Raw genomic sequence first — 22,038 nt, 5'->3', positions numbered from 1 at the left:
ACCTGGCATAGAGGAGATATCTCATAATACTTGAAGAAAGAAGGAATGTATGATCCACCCCTCCCCACAAGCTTTAAAACAAACTATTATATCCTGGCTTTAACAACCCCCTTGTCTCCTAAAAATATCCTTGCCAGTTCAGCCTCAATGTCAAGTTCCTTTCTGATTCTTTATTGGTCCTATCTATTAAATCTAGATGCTTCCATGAAAACACACCTTTTTCATGCTGCTCCAATACTTTCCTCTCAATCTGTTCACTGGCTTCAAGGAAATCTTTTGGAACAAACTTCAAACTGCTGCTTTTCTCCCAAAATATTCAATAACTTCAGATCCACTCATCTCTTTTCATTAATATCAATTCCAAGGTTCTTTGTTTCACCATAAGTATTTTACTAAATGACCCTTATGCTCTTTCCCTAATTTTTAAAGTTAAGGTTTATTTCAATTGGGCGCCATACATCATGTATCAGTGAGCTTTTAATTTAAAAATCAAATCATTTTATCTCTAATCTTGGAAAAAAATTTGAAGGAATTCTCAGGTAACTTATCTGGCTGGTTTTTAGAGATGATTTTAGAGCTTTCAGAAAATAGAATCGTATCTGAACAAACCATCAGAAACACCTCAGGTTGAGAGTGACTCACCGGTACTCCTTGGTGTACTCAAAGTCTTGTTTGTTGTAGGCAGGTTTTAAGAAATTGCACTCAATGACTCCAATTACTCCCACACCTTCTCCATGAGTTGGCTTAGAAGAAAAATATTAATTTCAACACTTACATTACTGTTGACTGCCTGGAGGCACTTCCTTTTGATTCTAAACAATAACAGAAAGGTTACACAATGTTCACGGGCAAGGAGAGGCCAGTAATATCTAGAGAAACTCCAACAGACTGCAAAGTATTACAATGCACTGGAACCTCTGGCAAATTTTAGGGCAGAGATTTTCAAACTGTGATCCATAGATTTCCTAGGATTTTCCAGGGATTAATAGCCATCTCTACTTCACCCACACTACCTCCACTTTCATCTGTTTTATATTATGGGATTGCCATAAGATTTCATTTGAACAAAGAATGACAATGCTAAAAAAAAGTCAAGGTTATATACTCCTGTTCTAGGGAACTAAAACCAAACTCCATTTAAAAAAAAATTTAAGGATGCTATATAATCATCACACTCTATTCAACAATTTTTATATATGTAGGCCACCAAACAACTACTAAAGAGAGTCAGACTTGCAGTGATTATTAATTACAAGTTGATACACAAAATTTTTGGATTTAAAATAATTTTTGTATCATTTTTGTATACTTTAATGAAAGGAACTGAGTCAAAGTGTAATTAGACTGGTACACAAACAAGTTGTATGACGATGATATAACAATGAAAAGCAATATAGGCTGAAAACTAGCTCTCCTGGGCCATATGTAACTTTGTCCTACTGTGTAATATAAAGCAGTTTATCATTCTTCGTGCTTTAGCAATCTTATCTGTAAAATAGGAATGAACGAGATATTTGTAGATATTACTACTTTAAATTGTCATTAAAATTTTAAGATGATGGTTATATTTGTATAGTTTGGTTATAGAGTACTTTCGCATAATATATCCCATTTAAATCTCTCAACCCTGTAAATTGTAAGGTACGTAGAGCACGTAAAATTACTATTGTTTTCATTTTACAGGTAAGGAAATTGAGCCTCAAAGAAATTAAACACTGTAGCCAAGGTTACATGGCTTTCAGATGGAAAAGCCAGGCCTCAAATCCTGGTCATAAACCCTAAATTTTATGCATCTTCCACTATGCCTTACTGTCTCCCCAAGAAAATGGAAAGAGCTACCTCAAACATTAATAAACGTATACGTATCGCAGAGTTGCTGGTGCTCTAATTCTACTTATTAACAGCTACCTAGAAAATGCATTCAGTAAAGTTCCTGGGTCGATTAACATCTATGAAGAATAAGAAGAACTTCTGAACACAAGACGGCTCACTGGTAACACAGAATTCCAGGATCAGATTTAACAACCATCTCAAGATGGGAATACAAAGCCATTCATTAGTCTATTCCTTTTGCAAAATTTAAATCCTCTTCCTACTCTTTTTAGACTTCTATGACAAAGAAACATTAACTACTCACCTTCACCTGGCATCCCACCTTCTCAAAAGACTTTATGAGGCGGTTGTTATGATACATCATTACTCCAAACTGGTTATTATTCTTGCAAGAGAACCCAAAAGTTATTTTCACCTGCTTATTCTGAGAAGAAAATCATTAAGGAGACAAACACCAGGGGCTTTAGCACACAAAATTTTGCACTACATTATAGCAAAAAACATCAAACACCTTTGTATGTAAACTGGTACAACCTTTCTAGAAGGCATTTAAAAAATCTGTCGCAATAGCTTTAAAACTATTCTTAACCTTTGACCAAGTTATTCTGTTACAGGAATTCATCCTACAGAAACAGTCAGAGGAGACCATAAAGGTTTATGAGTTACAGAAATTTATTACTGATTTGTAATGGCCAAAAAAATAATTTAAATGTTTGACAATAAGGGAATGACTAAATAAATGTTGGTATATTCACATGGTCTGTTATGCAGCTCTTAAAATTATGTCTTTGAAAAACATTTGGAAACATTAGGAAATGTTCAGGATATAATAACAAGTATCATCTAAAATATGTATTATAAATATATACATAGAAAAGACTACAAGAAAATATACCAAAATACCATCAGTGATGTAAAAATTCATAAATCACAAAATGTTTCTTAACCCTTGCTAATGCTTAATGTGCCACTACATAACATACATGGTACAACACAAATTCACAATCATAAGCCATAAGGTACGTCCAGCTAATCATACAGAACACAATGAAAGTGAAAACATGAAGAATAAAATCACTTTTAAAGGTAAAGGACAATAAACTGTCCTGTTGTAAATGTATTTCATGGGAAGAAGTTAACAAGCTTGGATAAATTAAATAGAGCTAATTATTATACATAAAACATGAATAAATCATGAGTTTTTAAATCCTATTTTGATTTAAAAACCAAGGTAAGAGAGTGAGAAAGATAAAGGAGACAGAGAAACTGAGACTTTCATTAAAACAAATACTAAGACATCTTCATGTCCAAATGAGTTAAACGAAAATTTATTTTTGTTACTTTTTCAAAAACTGAACTCCATTAACCCCTCTAAGTAATAGCTACTTGCATCAAATCCATGTGACAAATGGGTCAGGTATGAGATGAAGACATGATACAAGTAGGTACACAACACAGTAATGTTTGGCTCAGAACATATAATATTCTGGGCTCCAGAAGCTAAAATCAAACCTTAAATAAGACCTTATTCCAATACAAAAATAAAACAGGGTAAAACTGCCCCAAACAAAAAAACAAAATACTACACCATAAAATTAACATTTTTAAGATAAAGATTATTGAATTCTTTCTGTTGTGTACTTTTAAATTCTAAATTATGGGGTGGAAGTACTCTGGGGTAGGAGGTTCCGCAAATCAGTATAAGGAGAAAGAACAAGAGGAGAAAAGAAGCCTTTGAAAACTGAGGAATACATAAGTCAGCATCAGTAATCTTTTCTCAGTGACCTTAGGGGAAATTTTATTAGCGGTTTCATTTCACTCATACCTATGGTGAATTCGTTTAGCCCAAGTTCTAACAGGGGAAGGTAACTAGTTTAATGGGAAGGGAGACTGAGAAGAGCTGAGGTACATACAGAATGCATGCATAGGAGTTACCCTGACAGAAACCCACAGAAGAAAGAAGCTGGAGGTAGAAATGTAGTATATCCTGAAACAGTAGTTGAAAAGCACTTCTTTAGACTGGCTCTGTTAAACCTATGGCACTAAGATCCTAGCTACATACAGTGATATTATAACTAATTTACCTACAGATGCTAACAATGTTAGCTCTAGCTTTGTTAAGTTGGGTTTGCTTAGGGCTTAAAAAAAAACGAAAAACTTTCACAGTAGACAAGGGTTGTGTTCTCCAAAAGGAAAAAATCAATCTGCTTATGAACAACCATATGGCTATTTAAGGGAACTGCATTTTCTAATTTTTGGTCAGAGGAAGAAAGCCAAAATAAGCTAGATAATGCCTTTGATAAAGCAAATAGAGTGTGAACATGTTTCTTAGGCCAGGAGCTGAGCTTATTACTAGAAAATAAATTACAAGAGCAATTCTTGGTAACTACTTATGAACTCTCACACTTTCAAAGACTTTTTTGACCCCCAAATCCATCAACAAAGATGAACCTAATTTCCATAGCTCATCTTAAGATTTTCTCAAGTGTTTGAAATCCTTTCCCAGGGCAATAGGGGGTAGAAGTGAAAATGAGTAATTACTTCTCTGAGTGGCTGCCATTATGAGAAGTAACCAGGAAATCCATGTCAAATCTGTTGAAGATTTATCTCACCCTAGAAAATCAACTTTTAATTTCTAATCTCCTAACTTTTATTAACATAAGTCTGGACTTGTTACAGCAAAAATCATAGTGTGTCCAAAAGATTAACAAGTTCTAGTCAACATTTTGCTTATTTCAACCAATGTAATATATATATAACAAAATTCCAGTACAAACCAAACAGTGTGAATCATTCCTTACAGTAGAGATTCTCAAACTTGACTGTTCATTAGAATCAACTGAGGATTTTTAAATAAATATTTCTTATTAAAAAAGAGATTTCAGAATCTACTGAACCAGAATGTCTAAAGTCTCAGGATGCTGTATTATTTTAATAATTTCCAGTTGATTTCTGATAAAACTGGTGCATAGATTGCCATTTAAGAAATACCTTCTTAGAATACACGAAAATAGGGTTTGTACTATAACACACATTTTTGAATTAGAAAAAGAAAGGTTTCTGTTTTTCTGTGCCAACTTGGAAATCGAATCCTGAAATAAAGAGGTCAGCTTCACGTAGTTGTAAGGATACTGTGAAGGTAGGTTTATATATATCATATCCTACATTGGCCAGGCTCTTGGCAATCATCTGGGTAGTCACCTTCTTTTGACGCAGAAAAATTTTCATTCGTGGCTTCATATATAGAATGCCACAAAATGCCTATGGAACAGTGAAGGGAAAGTTATTACACAACATTGCCAATTCGACTGACATCCCCATAAAACACTGCTGGCAACTGAGATCTAATCTGGGCAAAGATTTGGCTTAGTTTCCATACCTTGTTACTCTACATCAACTACCACATTAAGTGTGTCTGACTACATTAGCTACACTGTTTCAGTGGAGACAGTGAAAAGGAATCCTAGCATAGGGTTAAAAGGTTGTCATCTTTATATAACTAAAGTGAGATCTTGTTCTATAATATTTTCATGTTACAGGACATCTTACCTCTCACTGTTGAAGAAAAACCACTCTTACTCACCCGTAAAGAATACTCTGTTTCTGGCAGCTCAGAGGTGATGCCACCAGTCTCTTTTTCTTCTGTGCCAAAGTCTGATACCAGGATATCATACTGATCTGTATCAAAGTCCAACTCAGACTTTCCATCTTTATTTCTGGGTAAAAGAGACAAGTACCAATCTAACAAAAACTGGCTCCAAAGGACAAAAATGCACTAGGAACCCAAGAGAAAAGAAACAACATGAGCCAAAAACTCAGATACCTATTTCTTTCCCTGACTACCAGTTCAAAGGAACTACACATTACTTGCTTTGAAGATCACACAATATTTAAGGGTATTTCCAGTCTAAACAAATCTACTATGTTTCATAGAGGTGTGATACCAAGTACAGAAGGGAAAAAAAAAAGAAAGGTGGGAATGTCTGTGATTTGAAAAATCAAATGGATGTCAGCTATCCTCGAGGCAGGATCTTAAAACAGATTCCAACTTTCTGGGTATTGTTGGGTAGGTCATTCAACATCATTTCCCTCAAATGAATAAATAGATGAATCAAAACCTACTCTTTCTAACTTCAGCAACAGTGTAAGGACTAATAAGATTTCCCCAGATCTAATTCTATTTCTTAGAAGGAAAAAAAAAAAGGTTGTGATAGAAACAGCATATACTTGTTAGTCTTCTAGAATATCATTTATGGAATTATCATTTAAATATAATAGTACTCATATTCTTTTCCTAAGGACCTTTCTTCTTCTCATAATCCCTTTGGGTCACTTAAATATGGTCCATTCCAAGACCCCGGGCTACATCACTAACAACTGCCAGGGGAAAAAGACAAGACCCATCTTGTTTTATTTTGTTTTGTTTTTGTTTGTTTGTTTGTTTGAAAACCCATCTTTGTTACTGGAAAAAACTCAAAACAAATGATGGGTTACAGAGAAAAAAAGATATATCAGAACAACAGTTCCCCAAATTTGTTCTGTGGAACAGTAGTCCCCCAAGATACTCTCAAATAAGAAATAAAGACATAAATAAAGCCTGTATCATCAAATAAAATTGAGAAACAATTCCTGTCTTCCAGAGCCACCTCAAGCTCTAGGGATACCTCCCTCAATGTGAGGCTTCAGAAGCTCAGAGCTGCTGTGTTGAAAATGTAGCTCCTTCTTCAGGGCTGAACCAGAGCCACTATGATACGTATCTTGTATAAAGCTCATGTCACTATAATAGTATATTCTGTATTTTTCAGGCTAATCCTGATTCTTGCTACCCTACCCCACTCTAATACATGTACTCTGAGGAGATTCCCTGTCCTCCCTGGTGCTCACCATTTACCATCCAAGGAAAGGAGGTCTGGAGAAGCAATTTTTTTGAAATTGGGCAACACTGTATGCTATAATGCTCTCAAACATTTTCAATGTATTTTGAAATAACATTAGCATATTAAAGCCTCTGAGAAGTCCTGCAACAAAGCAACATGGTAACCTTTGTTTAAGCCAGCTTTTTCCAAAGTTATTTGACCATGGAATCTTGTATTTACATAACACCTAGTACCATACAACTGAGAAACAATATACAAAGAAAAAAGTCTGCTTAATGTGTTTAAATCACTGGAAATGCCTCATGAAAATGATCCTTTATGATATAAATTATATTACTTAAGGTTTTCCCAGTAGGACACAGGAAAATGTAAATTACCTTACTTTTTTTTCTTTTTAATTGAGAGTAATTTCTATATGAAACAGAATGGTTTTTATCTAAGTTTTACTCAACTAAGAAATGAGGCAAAATACTCAACCTATGGAGAAAAAGAATAAATATATCTGATACTCTGTTCTGTAAATAAGAGTAACACCTCTATTTTATATTAAAGATTTTTAGGTTTCAGTGGGCACTGTATTCCATTTAATACGACAAGGTTAAACAAATGACAAATCCTAAAGTATTTCTAGGTTATTTTATTAGCTCTAAATACATGACCTGAAGCCAGCTTCATTATAGTTTAAATGTATCTGCTTCAAAGATTTTTCTACTTCTAATCCAGCTACTCTGAAAACACTAATACAGAGGTCCTTATTATTTAAAGATCGTTTTCTGCTTTGTTACCCTAATTTCTCTTTTCCTTACTTCATTTTCACCGTCAAATAGGTCAAATAACTATCACTGAGCTATCTCAAAACAGTGCCCGTGAATATAAAATAGATATTTATAATGGATTCTGAACATTTTAGAATAATGTTGAACTGTCTTGACAGCAATAGCTTCAGGACATGCATGCAGGTCTCCACCTTATCAAGCTCCCCGTTTTACCAATAAGAAGCACTGTCTCAAACAGAGCCGTGGTTCTAAGAAAGTTAAGGAAAGTTATGGAATGATATATAAACATGTATCAAAATTTATCTACTCTGCTTCTCGAGAGATTTATTAAAATATGCTTCATCATACTGCTTTTGCTTATTAGAATCTATCACTCTTAGAATACTATACCTGCGAATGTTCCAAATGAGAACACGAGTGCCTTTTTTGCCTGGGATGGCATCAAACTGGGACAGCAGGTCATTTTCACTGTTGAAAATTGAATAGTTCAAGATGGCTTCTAGGCTGGGCAAGGAATCCTCAGTAATAATCATTTTTTGTAAAACCAAGTATAGTCAAAGAAAAATTAATATCTTAAGTGGATGTTATCAGTCAGGAGGATCTGCCTTTTGGGTTGTGTGTTTAGACAAAATATAGACATACAGATATAAAGCATGGGTATTACTGCTACAGAAGAAAGGAAAGGGGGGAAATGCAGAAAGGTTGTAGAGACAAATATCAAAATCAGTTACCCCTGCAGAATATAGCTTCAAAGATACAATGTAAATTAAGACAGTCCTATACTTAAGAAATAGATCAGAGGCTGAAATTTTAGACTCTTTGGAAGCAATGAATTCAAACTTTATTGCTATACTGCCTGCGTAAAGACAACCTGGTGTCTAACAGAAATAATAGCTTGTCCAGGTATAGAAAAATGAGCTATTCAGCTGTCAGATAAGCTGATGAATAGTATGTAATAGTATGTTTTTAGGAGAGTGACGCAAATGTATCTACCCTTGGGGGGGGTAAAAAAAGAGAAGGCCCCAGGGAACTTTACCATAGGAGTGGTAGGAGGGGAGAGAGAGTGTATACATCAAATGGCGTAACAATGAAAACTGCAATATAATTCTAAGCATCTGTCAATGATCCATTTATTTTAAAAATATTTAATAGGGTGAAATTCCAGTTAAATTTAAGACATCTGAATACCTCTTTAAATATGAAAACTTTTGATAGCTAGATTTGACCTGAAGAAAGCGGTTTCTATCGAAATAGTCAGATTAGACTAACTTTTAACTAACATTTTCACTAACATTTTCCATTTCCAGAAAGGATATTGTTTTGCTGGTTGAATGGAACAATTGGAACAATAACTGCTTGTGCCTGGACACATTCCAGATAGGTCTGTGATAAGAGTCCAACAGTGAGAGTACCCCCATTCTTGGTGAAGACAAGAGCGTCCTTTCCTAGCCGCATGGAGCCTGACTTGAAACCATTACCAAAGACCCCGATGGGACACTGGCTCTTCTTTATTACTTTATCTGTAAAGCCAAAGCTGCAATTACACAAGAAAAAAGAAATCAGAAAAAAAAAAAAGAAATCAGAAAGGTAAAAAGCATCCTAAGATAGGTAGGCAGAATGTTTGGCTTACAAAAGAACACTTGTAAAAAGTCCTTCCTTTTTTCTTCCTTTTGGTATTTCTGGGCAAAATTAAGTTAAAAACATAGGAAATAACTATGGGGTAATGGGACTGATTTCCCTGTGTGGTTTGTGTATACATAAACACTTCCACTACATTAGAGTCATACTTTATAAACGTAAAGGCGGCCTCTTTTCACTAACAGAGAGAACTGGAGAATGCCATGGGGCAGCTGCCTTTCTTGTCTAGATAAAACAGCTCTGATTGCTAATAGAAAAGTTAGAGGAAGAAGAAAAGGGTGGTTATCTCAAAGTACACCCTAGAGAGGATAATAAGAGTACCAGATACTGGCACTGGCACTAGTCAGAGGTACTGGGCTAGGCATCCCTAACCTGGTTATATCTCTCTCTAGAAATCTGAAAGTCAGAGGTTATATATCTTGACAATTTCAACTATTCACTCAAAGGATAACACTTCCAATTCTTACCCTCTGCTCCATCTGCTGGGACAGTTCATTGGAATGTGGCCAAGGGATAAAAATAGGTAGTTCTGCCTCTGAATATCAGCAAACAGCTGCAGTATAAAGTCTCTCTTGTTTTATTAAGGGCCTTTCACTGAGCCACCTCAACAATCTCTGTAGCCCCTTAAGATCAGCTTAATCTGGGAGGCAGATCCTTTCCTTTTCGTATATTTTCCATTCAAACACACAACAAAATGACCGAACCAAAAAAAAAAAAAATTAAAGATATGAAATCTAGAAAATGACTACTGTCTTTGTGTATCTTCTCTCATTACAAATAAAACTAATTTTTTAAGGATTAGTTCTCTCTAGATGGACTAAGTTTACAGTATTGTACACTACCATTCATTCAATAAATATTTACTGAGTACCTACTATGCGCTGTGCGTCATGCTAAGCACTGCAGACACAATGTTAATAAAAGAGACGTGGTTCTTGCCCTCATGGTTTACAGTCTAAGGAAGGATTCTGTATACACAGATTAGATACTTCTCCAACATCAATAAAATATATGTTCTACCTGCCATGGCTGAGCGGCTTGGCCTTGGCTCTTATTCTTCTAATTGGGTTGAAGTGCCTGATTTCTACTTTCTGGTGGCCAGGGTTTGTGTTTACTTCCTGAGCAGGGGGGAACCACCTTTTAATTTTCTATTTCAAAGTGTTATATGATAATACTATTGCATCCCTCTAGAGGAGACACTTTACAGGAGCTTTGTGTATCCAACAAATAAATCCAACCACATAAAAAGGTAATTTCTAGGAACGGTAGTTCCTTTGAAAATACCAAAAGAGATTGAGCTTCTGCAGTTTATGGGCCTTAGCATTCCAGGAAATAAACTTAAAGGAGTTGGTAAGATTCAGGCATTCCTTCTCCCGTGAAAGAATTACCTAAAAACAATAGGGTCATTAGAAGGATTAAATAATATACTATATGTACAATATATTAAAAAGTAGTACTCGAACTTTAATTTTAAACTAACTCTAGAAGTCATTCTGAGAACTGTCATGTACTATCCTCTACCTCTACTTCAGATCTAATGTCATATCTAAAACTCAGGGCTCTTCATAAACAGTGATCTCATCTACCACGTGATATGGATCTATAAGGTTATTTGGACTTTAACCTTCTCTAATGCCACCAAAGCTGCAATTAGGTGGTCAAGGGAAAGTGGTGAAAATAGGGAGACTATATTACTCCCTTAAATTCCTTACCTTTCCTGCCTGTTCTGCAATTTATCGTCTCTTTTTCCCTGTGTAAGTATAAACTTTCATTGTGTTATTGTTTGGGGAGACTAAATGACTATATAAGGTTGAGAAGATAAGTAGTGGGGCAGGGCCAGAACCAGAAATGGAAAAGGATGAGAATAATGAGATGAGCTGGAAGCTCAGTATGTTGTTGTTGTTATGTCACCCTTAACTCTCCCTGTGTGTTCTTTTATTCCACTTGCATTCCCATATTAGGTATTCTATTTAACTGAAAATAGCAGAATAGATGCCAGATATGAATCAAATAACTACCTAATACAAAAGCCTTCACAATAAATAACAGAATCGTAGGAATGAATCTTATATAGTTTGGTATAGCTCACTAACTTTCCACAGAGATATCTTGGCTTAGACAGATGGTTTCTCTTCACTAAGTCTTATTCTATCCTCTTGTGTTTACACACCAAGGGGGCTCTTTGAGTAGAATCCAGGAAAATAGCAGCTTGCTCCCGAGTTCCTTAAAATGTCAAGATTCTAGAATCTAGAGGGGTAAATTTAAATTGGGAATCTGATCAATGGAAAAAACCTTAGCAAATTCATGGACATACAAGGCCAGGTACTGTTGTTCCCTAAAGATACTGGTGATGTAATATGTAGTATAAAATAATGAAAGAATGCTAAGCACACACTGTTATTCTCTGACTGTTGCTTTAGAAGAACAGACCAGACCTACTAGGAAATGTACTTCTGATCAGAAGTAGCAAACACCTTCAATCCACGGATCTGTGGCTGCTTTTACTCCTTGACCTTTAAAAGAGGTTTTCCAACTTGCTGAAAAAGACAGCTGAATATATAGACTAGTTGGTTCACACACTATCCCCATAAGCTAAAGAGAATTAATTGTGGACCTTAAAGGAATTTAGTGACAGGCTTTTTCTTTTTAACTTGATTTTCATGGGATTCTGTACTTATGGGAGAAACTGCTGCTTCAGTTACATAACTATTTTATTAGCCTGAAAATATGAGTAGCATAAAGAGTTGGAAAATGTGAATAAGATTATAACAAATGTTATAGGTCAAATAGAATTTCTCTAGGCTTAATAATTTTGCATAATTACCTCTATTTTTTTCTAAATAAAAAAGTAATATGCCCCAAAACCACAAAAGGAAAAATTAATATACTTAATAATAATTTTCAAAGCTACCTCTAAAGTTCAACTATTTTAAAACAAATTGTGGTAAGTGGAATCCCTGGCTGGAAGTTAGAATTGGACTAAATAATCTCTTTTAAATAAATGGGACCTTCTAACTGATTCAAGTTTATTTTAAGATATGATCAGAAATAAAATCCAACACATATAACTATATATAATCCAGGACGCATTAAAAAACTTCTCTAAAATTGAACAGACTTGTGGCTGCCAAGGGGGAGGGGGGAGGGAAGTATTGGGAGTTTGGGGTTAGCAGATGCAAACTATTATTTATAGAATGGATGGACAACAAGGTCCTACTGTAGAGCACAAGGAACTATATTCAATATCTTGTGATAAACCATCATGGAAAAGAATATATATGTGTGTAACTGAGTCACTTTGCTGTACAACAGAAATTAACACATTATAAATCAACTGTAGTCCAATAAAATTTTTAAAAATTCTCTAAAATTAATTTTTAAATATGAGGAACAAAACTGCCCAGCTCAAATTAGTGGGAAACATATTTGCCATGATAATGCCAAAAAAATCTTATGGCTACTATAGTTTCTGCCTGTTTTATGGGAACAAAACATCCTTCATATCTGAACTCAAACGTCATTTCTTCATGGTAGCCTTTTTTGATTTCAGAGACTAGATTAGCTCTGTCTACTATATACTCTCATAGAAACTATACTCTTCCTTCATAGCGCTTACCACTAGTGGAATAACCTATGTAGTTGTATTACTAGTCAATTATTTTCTATCTTTCCCACTAAACTGTCAGCCTCTTGACAATAAGGATCATGTCTGTCTGGTTCACTACTTTATCTCCAGTGACTCTCAAATAGGTGCTCGGTAAAAATTTGTTGAAAGAATCTGGAACAAAAGTTGTTGCAATTATTTCGAAACCATCCTCCTCCTTCCTCCTGCCTTGAAATTGTAAGCACCAAGTCTCACAGATGTAGTTCCACAGGCAAAAGAGAAGGTGGTAAGATTTGCTGGGCCCACTATTTGACACCCAAGTCACTGGGATAAGGTGTGGTGGGAAGGAACCAATAAGATAAGTGATTTTTTAGGGAAAAAAAAATAGTACATACAGAATTAGATACATAAATATTTTGGTTCCACCCCATCCAAAATCCTATTTTTCTTTATATAAAATATTAATTTTAGGGGATAAAAAGTGAGGCTGTAAGTTTAAAAATAGGGCCAACTCCACACCTTCACCAACATACTGGCCACATTCTTATCTCACTTCTAGAAGCTTTCCTCAGATATTCTTCTAATTATGAGGATCTGAGACATAAGGTACACAGATTGCTGAGTGGTAGAACATAACCAAATTTATAATTGGTTATGCCCAACTTTCACTTCTTTTCTTTGATGAAGCAAAGGGATTTCCCTACAAACAAGGATACAGAATTAGAATACCTTCAAAGAGAACTACAACCAAATGAATTTTTTCCATTTTTATAGTTTGGGTGCCCTTTCCCTCCTCCACAGAACCCCTCCACTGGTACTCATGCTTCACACACTAGTTCAGGAAGCCGCATGGAGAGTAATCAACCTCATTTGCTAAAAAAAGGTAAAGAGAAGGAAGGAATTGAGGAAACACTCATCTTTCACTGAGTGATATGTGAAGATAATAAAATACAAACTTACATTCTTAACTACAAACCTTTTAAAGTAATTAAATGAACTGCTGGTGGCAATAGAAATCTGTATCACCAGCTTCAGCAGTTAGAAAAGAGAATTTCCTAACTTTGTAGTTCTATTGCAAAACTTTCAAAAATTATGTGTATGATTGTCCTGTTTATCTTTTGTGGGGCTTGACTATACCCAGGCATGTTCATGGTTCTAACCCATAAATTGTTCCAATGCCAATACTTCTGATCTAAGAGTGAATTTAAGTTAATATAAGTTGGCGATGGTCTCAGACCAGTGAAAACTTCCAGGTCTTCACTCATGCTGCTCTTTCTGCCTGGATTCTCATCCTTTGCCCCCTGCTCCTTTATCTCATTAAATTCTACTACTCACCCCTTAGATCTCAGCTTAAATATCACTTCATCTAAGAGGCTTTGCCTGACCTTCTGGATCAGTTTGGACTCCCCTGATGAGTTATCTCATTGCATCCTGTACTTTTCTATCATTACCTATCATTTTTTGTTATGATTATTGCTTGACTATGAATTGCAAGCTAGAGTCTAAGTTTTGTGAGGGCAAGAAAAGTGTCTATTTCATAACCTGTGTTATGAAATAGACACATAACAGCTGCTCAATAAATATTTGTCGACTGAATAAAGGGAAAGGAAAATATTAAATAAAATAATTAAGCCTTAAATAGAGTTCACGAACTCAAGACAGGAGAAAAAGAATGAAGACATCTTTACCTGAGCATTCGGTGTAGTTTATGAGGTGTCATCCCACATCCATCATCAGTAAAGGTCAAACAAGATTTATTCTTGACCTCCTCAACATCTATAAAGACCGTCCTGGCGGATACATCTGGATCTACAGCATTATCTGCAAAAGGTAGAAATCTGTGATATTAGATCTCTTTTTCTAATATTCTATTAAAATCTCTAGTTCAGAGCCCCTAAGGCATAGAAACCGTCCTTTATTCCCTTCACGTGAATGTCCCAGAAGGGAGCAGGGAGCATTAGTGGTATAGGGAAAAATATGTACGATGGCAGATGGGTTTATGAAGTTGATTTCTAGATTTCATATAATGACTGGTGTACAATCTGCTTTCTCTCTTCAAACTTCAGAGACTGTGGGAAAAATAACTCCTCCATATACAAAGCATTTTGCTCCATTTTCACCTTATTCTTTCTTGTCTTTTAGCCACTTTACTGCTCACAAACATATACAGTAAAGGGTGGTTATGAAGAAGAGTTGAATCTTCAACTTTGGTACAAACAGATACATATCACACACATTAGAGTTTATTGTGAAGATTTTATTTTCTGCTTTTTTTTACATCACCTCCTCCATTAAAGAGCACGGATATTATCACCATCCCTGTTTACAGCCTAAGAGGCATGGAAAGAGTTAAAAGTTAAAACCAGAACACTAACTGCCTGCCTAGATCCCAATGATTGTAGCAAGCATGCTTAGAGGAGTGATTCTGCTTTGGCACTCTGTAATAGTCTTTGAAGGTGAGGCTGTCTAACCCTCATTAAATGGAGAACATAGAATTAATTATATATAATATACTACAATTATATAATAGCAAATATGTGTGTGTGTATATATATATATCTACACATACACAGAAAGTTTCACGATTCTTTCTGAGTTAGGTCTTCACAATGAGTTAATTACTTAAGACTCCAAGGACATCAAATATAGCCATATTCTAACATATGTGCCATGTCTACAACCCCATGGAGTGCCACTGTCTAATGGCCACATCTTTCTGCCACAGGCGCCTGTTTACATAATTGTCAGTCACTGACACATGTGGTACAAAAGTCTCATTATTAGGGCTCAGTGGCCCAAGTGGGAGGGTAGTTTGTGTGATCTTTTGGATAGGTTCCTTAAGCACTCCTGTCCTTACTAGCTCTTTGATCACAACAAAGACCTTCCCTTCCACATGCTTCCCTTTCCCTGGGATCCTACACTGATTTACTGATACCATGTGGCTGGCCTGAGAGATCCGGGTGTGGTTCTGGTTGTATACTCATCTCACTACCATTGTTCAAATCATGGCATTTCTCTACTGGGAACATCCCTTACAAGCAAGAGAAGTATCGCATGTATTCAAAATATCAATTTTTGTAACACAATTAACAGTATCAGTTACAACCACTTAAATGTGTGGAATGTCCATCAAATAAAACAAGACAGATTAATTTCAAGGGCCACAACGGTGTTGCCAGAGTCACTGATAAAACTGTCACTGACTGTAACCCAAAAAGTCTTAACAGCAGTAAGGCATCACTGATAGCCCCAGAAGGGGGTTAAAAGGTCTGATATAGTCAATCTTTAGGCACTAGGTGGGGCCAAGCCTTGTGTCATGTGGTAAATCAAGGGGGTCAACTTTTGGCAGGAATTGTACGTTTGACATGCAATAGTGGCTTTATCAGAAATACAGTGTTTTACTTTGTCATAAGAGGCAGCAGGTTTTTTTCTATAACTGAGAGAAGGATTCAGCATTGCGAAGCTGCCTACATGGTTCCAAGAAATTACTTGGCAAGCAGGCCCTGAATTGTTTTAGAACCTATCAATCACTCCTGCTGGCAGAAAGCCAAGGCCATTGAGACTGATACCTTTAACTTGTCAACCAGCAAGACATCATTTCTACTTTGAAAACTTTGGACATAGAGGAATTTTTTTCTAACACTTTATGAACATTCACAATTCAAACATATAACACATAATGCCAATTCTGCATTTATACAACTGTACATGCAATGAACCAGCTTGCAGGCCTCTCACAAAATCACTTTTATTTTTTTCCTTTTTACTATAAATTTTGCCCCAACTTTACTAGGTGTTTTTTTACAGAAACATACAGAAGAGTTTTAATACAGGCATTTCAGGAGTTACAAGGTAACTGCCAGGAGCAGCTAGACATTTTATCTCCTTGGCTGGAAGTGGGTGGAGTACAGGGGGGAGGTGGCATGCCAGAGGCCAGGGTCAGCTGGAGCAGCAGGGAAAAAGAGATCAGCAGACAGGCCGGCAGCAGTAAGTACAGCTTTCCACTTACTTTCAGTTTGAAGTGGCCTTCCACTTGGCCTCAACAAATGAAATCATAATAATAACAGGTCGGTCTCAATAAATGAACTTATAATAATAAGGCACCAATCTAGTGGCTGGTTTCAATCCTGCCTCTTGCCGCTTAACCTTCCAAAAATTTATCAACACATAGCATATGCTATCAAATCCTAGGGAATCACTCTTCTCCCATGGCCCAGCCCATCTAGCCTATGAACAGGTAGAGTAGTGAGAGTACCCCTATTCCTCTCCCTCGGCCCACCACTTAGGTGAGAGCTATACTACCAGATCCTGGGATGTCTTTATCCCCTAACCTGGCCCATACAATCTCATGTGCTACCAGATCCCAAGTAGTCTTATCTCTCCTAACCTAACCCTCAGTGGGAGGACTCTAACTCCCCTCACCCACCACTTAGGCAAGAGCACGAGAAACCAGATCCCAGGGACTCTATCTTATCCGCTAAGCATCTGACCCCTGATCTTCTAAAAAAACATTGTAACTGAAGCTTCATAGCTCATCATAACCCTGGAGGCAATAAGAAAGTGTCCCATGACAGCATCCTTGGAGAGACAGGATGGCGAGTGGGAGACGGCTCTGACATAGCACTTCCTCCCATCCCCTCCTGTTCCAGGGGAATGGCCTATGAGGATTCCTGCCAGGTTGTCAGGGCCAAGCTGCGGCCCTACAGACATCCTGCAAGTATCTAAAACCGTTCTTGTCTAAAATTAAGGTCATCATCTTCTGACACAAGGCTATTCTTCTTCCTCTGTTTTCTGTCTCTCTCTCTCCCTCCCTCCCTTCCCTCCTTCTCTCTCTCTCTCACAAAGTGTCAGCATTCAAATGACTGCAAGTTTGAAATTTGAAAGTCATTTTTTGTCCCTCCCTTTCCCTTACCCTATACACCCCTAGGCTCTCTTACATCTTGCTATTAAATATTTCTATTCCCATTGACAATTCCTTAGTTCACAGAGATTATTCCCTCTCATCTGGATTATTTTGATAATCTCCTACCTAGTCTTTCGTAGCTATGTCTCTCTCTTCTCCAAGTCATCTTATACAGTGCTGCAAGATTAACTTTCCTGAAGCACAGCTCTAATCATGACATTCCCTTGCTCAGAAAATTGCAGATTAAGAGCCCAAATACCCAAGTCTCCCAGTCACATTTGGGTCCCAGCCCACCTTTCTAACCTCATTCTCTTCTTGGTACTTGGTATAAAAAGACCTGTGTTTGAGTCCTGGGTCTGCCACCTACTAAACATGTAATCTTGGAAAAGTCAATTAGATTCTCTGAGTCTCTGTATCCCTATCTGCAGGATGGGAATAATAATTATGATCACGATGCCATTTACCCCAAGGTATAGTTAAAAATGGATTTGTGAAAGCTCTATGTAAACTCTCTAAGGACCTATAGTTTCGACTATTCGTGACCTCCATGCTCCAAGTAAACTCAGTATTCTTCATGTCTTTGTTCACGCAGTTGTTCCTTTTGCCTGGAATGCCCTCCCCTCCCCACACCCATACCCACATGTCCCAATCCTTCAAATCTCAGCTCAAATGTCACCTCCTCTCCAAAGCCTTTCCTAACCCTTCTCTTCCTGGTAAGCTGGGAGTCACCCCTCCTTCCTCTGAACTCCCACAGCACCCTATGTATCTATCTTTGCTGATATATCACTTTCTATTTTGCAGTTATACAAAGAATAAACTTTCTGTACATGCTTTGTCTCCCCCACTAGAAGATGAACCTATGTTGTATTCAGTTTTGTACCCCCCCCACCGTGGACTTGCCCACAGTGAGTGTTCAATAAATATTTATCGAATGAATGGTTCACCAGAAAATTAATGCATAAGTGGAGGAGAAAATTATTGAAGGAAAACCTAAAATGAAAGCATCGGACTACCTGTGAACACTTTGCTCTCCCTTTTCCCTATTATTAGTATGACCACAAATAGTTGTGATCTGGTTTTAAAATCTGTGTGTTTGTATGTGTGTGTGCTGGCATGTGTGTGTATGTGTTGATATATAATACATACGTATACTTGCACTTGTATCGGTCAGCTTAGGCTAGACTTAGACTCTTTACGTTAATGCTTAAGACAAAATATATATTCAAAATTACAAATGGAACACTTTTGAAATCACCCATAAAGTTCAGTACACAGTACAGCATAGGTACACATGGTTTTTGCATAGTGCAGCTGTGAGGCAACAACACATTCCTGTCTCTCATCTCCCACTAAGCAAATTGTTACTTTTCCCTCTCTTTTTTCTTTTTTGTAAGTTACATGCACTTAGCTCTCATTCCACTGTGAGTTTCCCTCAAGGCTTGGTGCCAAACCTTAAAAATATAGTACCTGTTCTCTAGGATTCAAAACGTGCCAATGTCGCTTTCTCCACTTCACTTTCTAACGAACATACATATTGTAAGCATTCTGTGTTATGGTCAAACATCATCAAAGTTCCCCATCACCCTTCCAAATAACTCTCCTGACCATCTCCTCCTGCTGCCCACTGACTTCTCGCCCAAGACAATTCCCACTGCATGGCCACAGCCATTGCTTAAGTTGAGACTGGGGCTCATCTGGGGAGCTTTGCAAGCATTTTCAAGATTTTGTTCTGTGCCACCTTGCCCCATAAACATCGCTCCCTAATTTCAGTTTCTGAAACATTTGCAGTCTGCTCTGTATGCCGTTGCATTTTGTCCAGGAATGTTTTTCTTCTTTGCTTTCCACACAGTATTTAGCACACTACTGCAAAAGCTGGTGTACTTGGCTTCAAGGGATCAACTGAAAACGCTTTAAAAGCAAACATCGGTGGAGCGAGAGGTTAAGTGCTCAGTATTCATTCCAGCGGTGTGAGGGCGCTCGTGGACCGCGGACCCAGCCCTCCGCAGTCGCAGGGAGCCAAATGCACTCGTGTCATCTCTTAAGAGATGTCCCATCATTCCCAGACTCTCTGGTCCCAAAAGTTAAAGAACTCCGTTTTCCAGACCTTTCTTCATGCCCCTTTGCTAGCTTGGCGCCCTCCGTCAGTCGCCGGCCCCCGTGAAGCCCAGCTGCCTCGGGGCCCCATATTTTTATGCATCTCCCTTTGATTATTAACTAAGCTATCCTAAAGTGCCCGGAACATCACGAGCCAGAGAGAAAAACCACACGGGAGTCCTAACTCTTAGGACACACCTTGTTTCCTCAGCTTTATCCGCGGTACCTTGTCCCCGGCGACAGAGCCGACTCCCTCCTCCGCTTGCGGAGCCGGGCCGGTCCCGACGCCCCCACCCCAGCCCCGGCCCGCCCCGCGCGGCTCCGCACATTCCTCTCGCGTCCGCGGCACCACGTTGGCACCGCTGCCTCGGGCCATCGCGGCCAGGCCCGCCCTCGCCACTCACCTAGCAGCTCCGCGATGGCACTGAAGGGTCGCGTGTGGCTGCTGGAGTTGCTCTGTAGGTAGCGAGGGCTCATCTGGGGGCGAGAGAAGGTCCCGTCCCGCGTGAGGCCTCGGCCCGCCGGGCCCTCCCCGCGCGCCCCCCGCAGCCCCGGGGCCCGCGCGCGCGCGTCCGCCCCCTCGGGCCCCCGACCTACCGTGCTCAAGCGGATCCCAAAGGCCTGCGGGCCGCCACCCGGCCGGGCCAGCGCGCTGCCCGGCGCGCCAGGGCCCGCGGGGGCCCCTCGGTACAGGAGCATTTTTTTGGCCGCCACGATACTCGTTTGCCGCCGCCGGACTCCTCGCCCGGCCGTCCCGGACTGGCCCTCGCTCGCTCCCGCTCGCAGCTGGCGGCGGCCGTCCGGGACTGGCCCTCCCTCGCTCCCACCCGCAGCTGGCGGGGGCGGGGCGCGCTCCAGCCACCTGTCCGGGGCGGGAGGGGTGAGGCCGGCAGAGCCGCGCGGTGGCCCCGCCCTGTCAGCACCTCTCCCGACCCGCCGACTGCCGGGCCGGCCGCGGGGCCGTACGGAAATATGGCGACCTCCTGACAGCCGCTCCTTGATCCCCGCCCCTAATTAATTCTTGGCGTTTGCCATAGGCCAGGCCGCCGAGCGGGAAAGCGCGGGGGGAGGGGGCGGGCGCGTGGGGAGGGGCGGGAATGAGGCGAGGGGAGGGAGAGGGTGTAGGGATTTCTGGAACAGAATCCCGGTTAGGCGGTATGACTAACGGGCAGGATAAGACAAGTCTTACAAGTTCTAAAGACTATAGTTTTGCTATCTGGGGAGATAGCAGGCTCGCGTGATGGGAAAGCATTCAGACTATTTTGCCTCAAATGCCTCCAGAAACAGCCAGAACTTTCCAGAAGGCAATTGGCAAATCATCTTCAAAGCTTTGCAGGCGTGCAGGGAGGCTGTTTATAAAAGGAGAAATTGGAATGCACTTAAATACCCCAAAGTAGGGAATGGGTTACGTTATGCAGTATCCTTAAAACGGAATACTATGCAGTTCTTAAAGGCCATGCTTGCGGATGAAAATTTATTCATGTGGAAAATATTCATGAGGGAGTTAAGGAAACAGGCGGTCACCGCATATTGTGTAATGTGATACCTTTTTTAGTGGAAAAAAGTACATGTATACATATATACATGTGCATGCATGTGCACGCGCGTCACGCACGCACACGCACGCACACGCACGCACACATTGTAGGGTTACAATGAGAAACACCTGAAATGATTTATTTCAAGATGATATCTCCAGGTCTGGAATTATGCATATTTTTTCCTTTTGCTAAATTTTCTACTATTAAACATACACTTTTGTTACAGAAAAGAGAGGGTTTTTTTTTTTTTTTTAATATAATGTTCCCTGGTACAGATGAACCATTATTTGACCATTCCTCTGTGATATTTCATGTTCTTTTCCATTTATTTATTTTTTACCAATTAAAAAAGTGCTGCTTCAGACATCCTCATGTACAGATCATGAATTTCTGGTACAATTATTTCTACGGAATATTGTTGTGTCTAATAGCATGTGTGCATTTTACTCATAATAAATACTGTAAGATGGAGGCGACTTGCCCTCCCAGAAGCAGTTAGCTATTTTGCCACATTCATAGCACTACATGGTTTCGATCTTTTAACTTTTTGCCCGTCTTTTGAATAAAAAATACTATCTCATTGTTTTATTTTGCGTTTCCCTTTCAGTGTAGCTAAATATCTTCTCAAAGTTTTATTGTATATTTATATCCTTTGAGCATTATTTCCTCCATTGGGACTTTTGAATTTCTCTCTCTCTTTTTTTTTTTGGCATCTTAAAAATTTTTTTAAATACCCAAAAGTACAAAGAATGATATCACGAATTCCCAGATA

At 38.7% G+C, this 22,038-nt stretch overlaps 1 protein-coding gene across 4 annotated transcripts in view; it reads right to left on the bottom strand.

The window, feature by feature from the left end:
• The window catches only part of MORC4 (MORC family CW-type zinc finger 4), a 52,603-nt gene extending 31,919 nt beyond the window's left edge, over positions 1-20,684 (bottom strand). For 2 of the 4 annotated variants that reach the window (XM_057718409.1, XM_057718408.1), the window contains exons 1-9: positions 20,323-20,684; positions 20,130-20,202; positions 14,417-14,549; positions 8,803-9,020; positions 7,877-8,024; positions 5,417-5,549; positions 4,966-5,094; positions 2,138-2,257; positions 643-743 (exon numbers count right to left, since the gene is read on the bottom strand). In XM_057718409.1, the coding sequence (XP_057574392.1) occupies positions 643-743; positions 2,138-2,257; positions 4,966-5,094; positions 5,417-5,549; positions 7,877-8,024; positions 8,803-9,020; positions 14,417-14,549; positions 20,130-20,202; positions 20,323-20,424 (1,157 nt within the window). In that variant the 5' untranslated portion in view covers positions 20,425-20,684. The remainder of the gene's footprint in view (positions 1-642; positions 744-2,137; positions 2,258-4,965; positions 5,095-5,416; positions 5,550-7,876; positions 8,025-8,802; positions 9,021-14,416; positions 14,550-20,129; positions 20,203-20,322) is intronic. The other 2 variants (XM_057718410.1, XM_057718411.1) reach the window with 2 other exon arrangements.
• Positions 20,685-22,038: the final 1,354 nt, after the last annotated feature.

This window comes from Hippopotamus amphibius, chromosome X (assembly GCF_030028045.1).
Source record: "Hippopotamus amphibius kiboko isolate mHipAmp2 chromosome X, mHipAmp2.hap2, whole genome shotgun sequence".
NCBI classification, from domain to species: domain Eukaryota; kingdom Metazoa; phylum Chordata; class Mammalia; order Artiodactyla; family Hippopotamidae; genus Hippopotamus; species Hippopotamus amphibius.
Note: the sequence above shows the minus strand (reverse complement) of the source record. Positions and strands in the feature narration are given on the sequence as shown.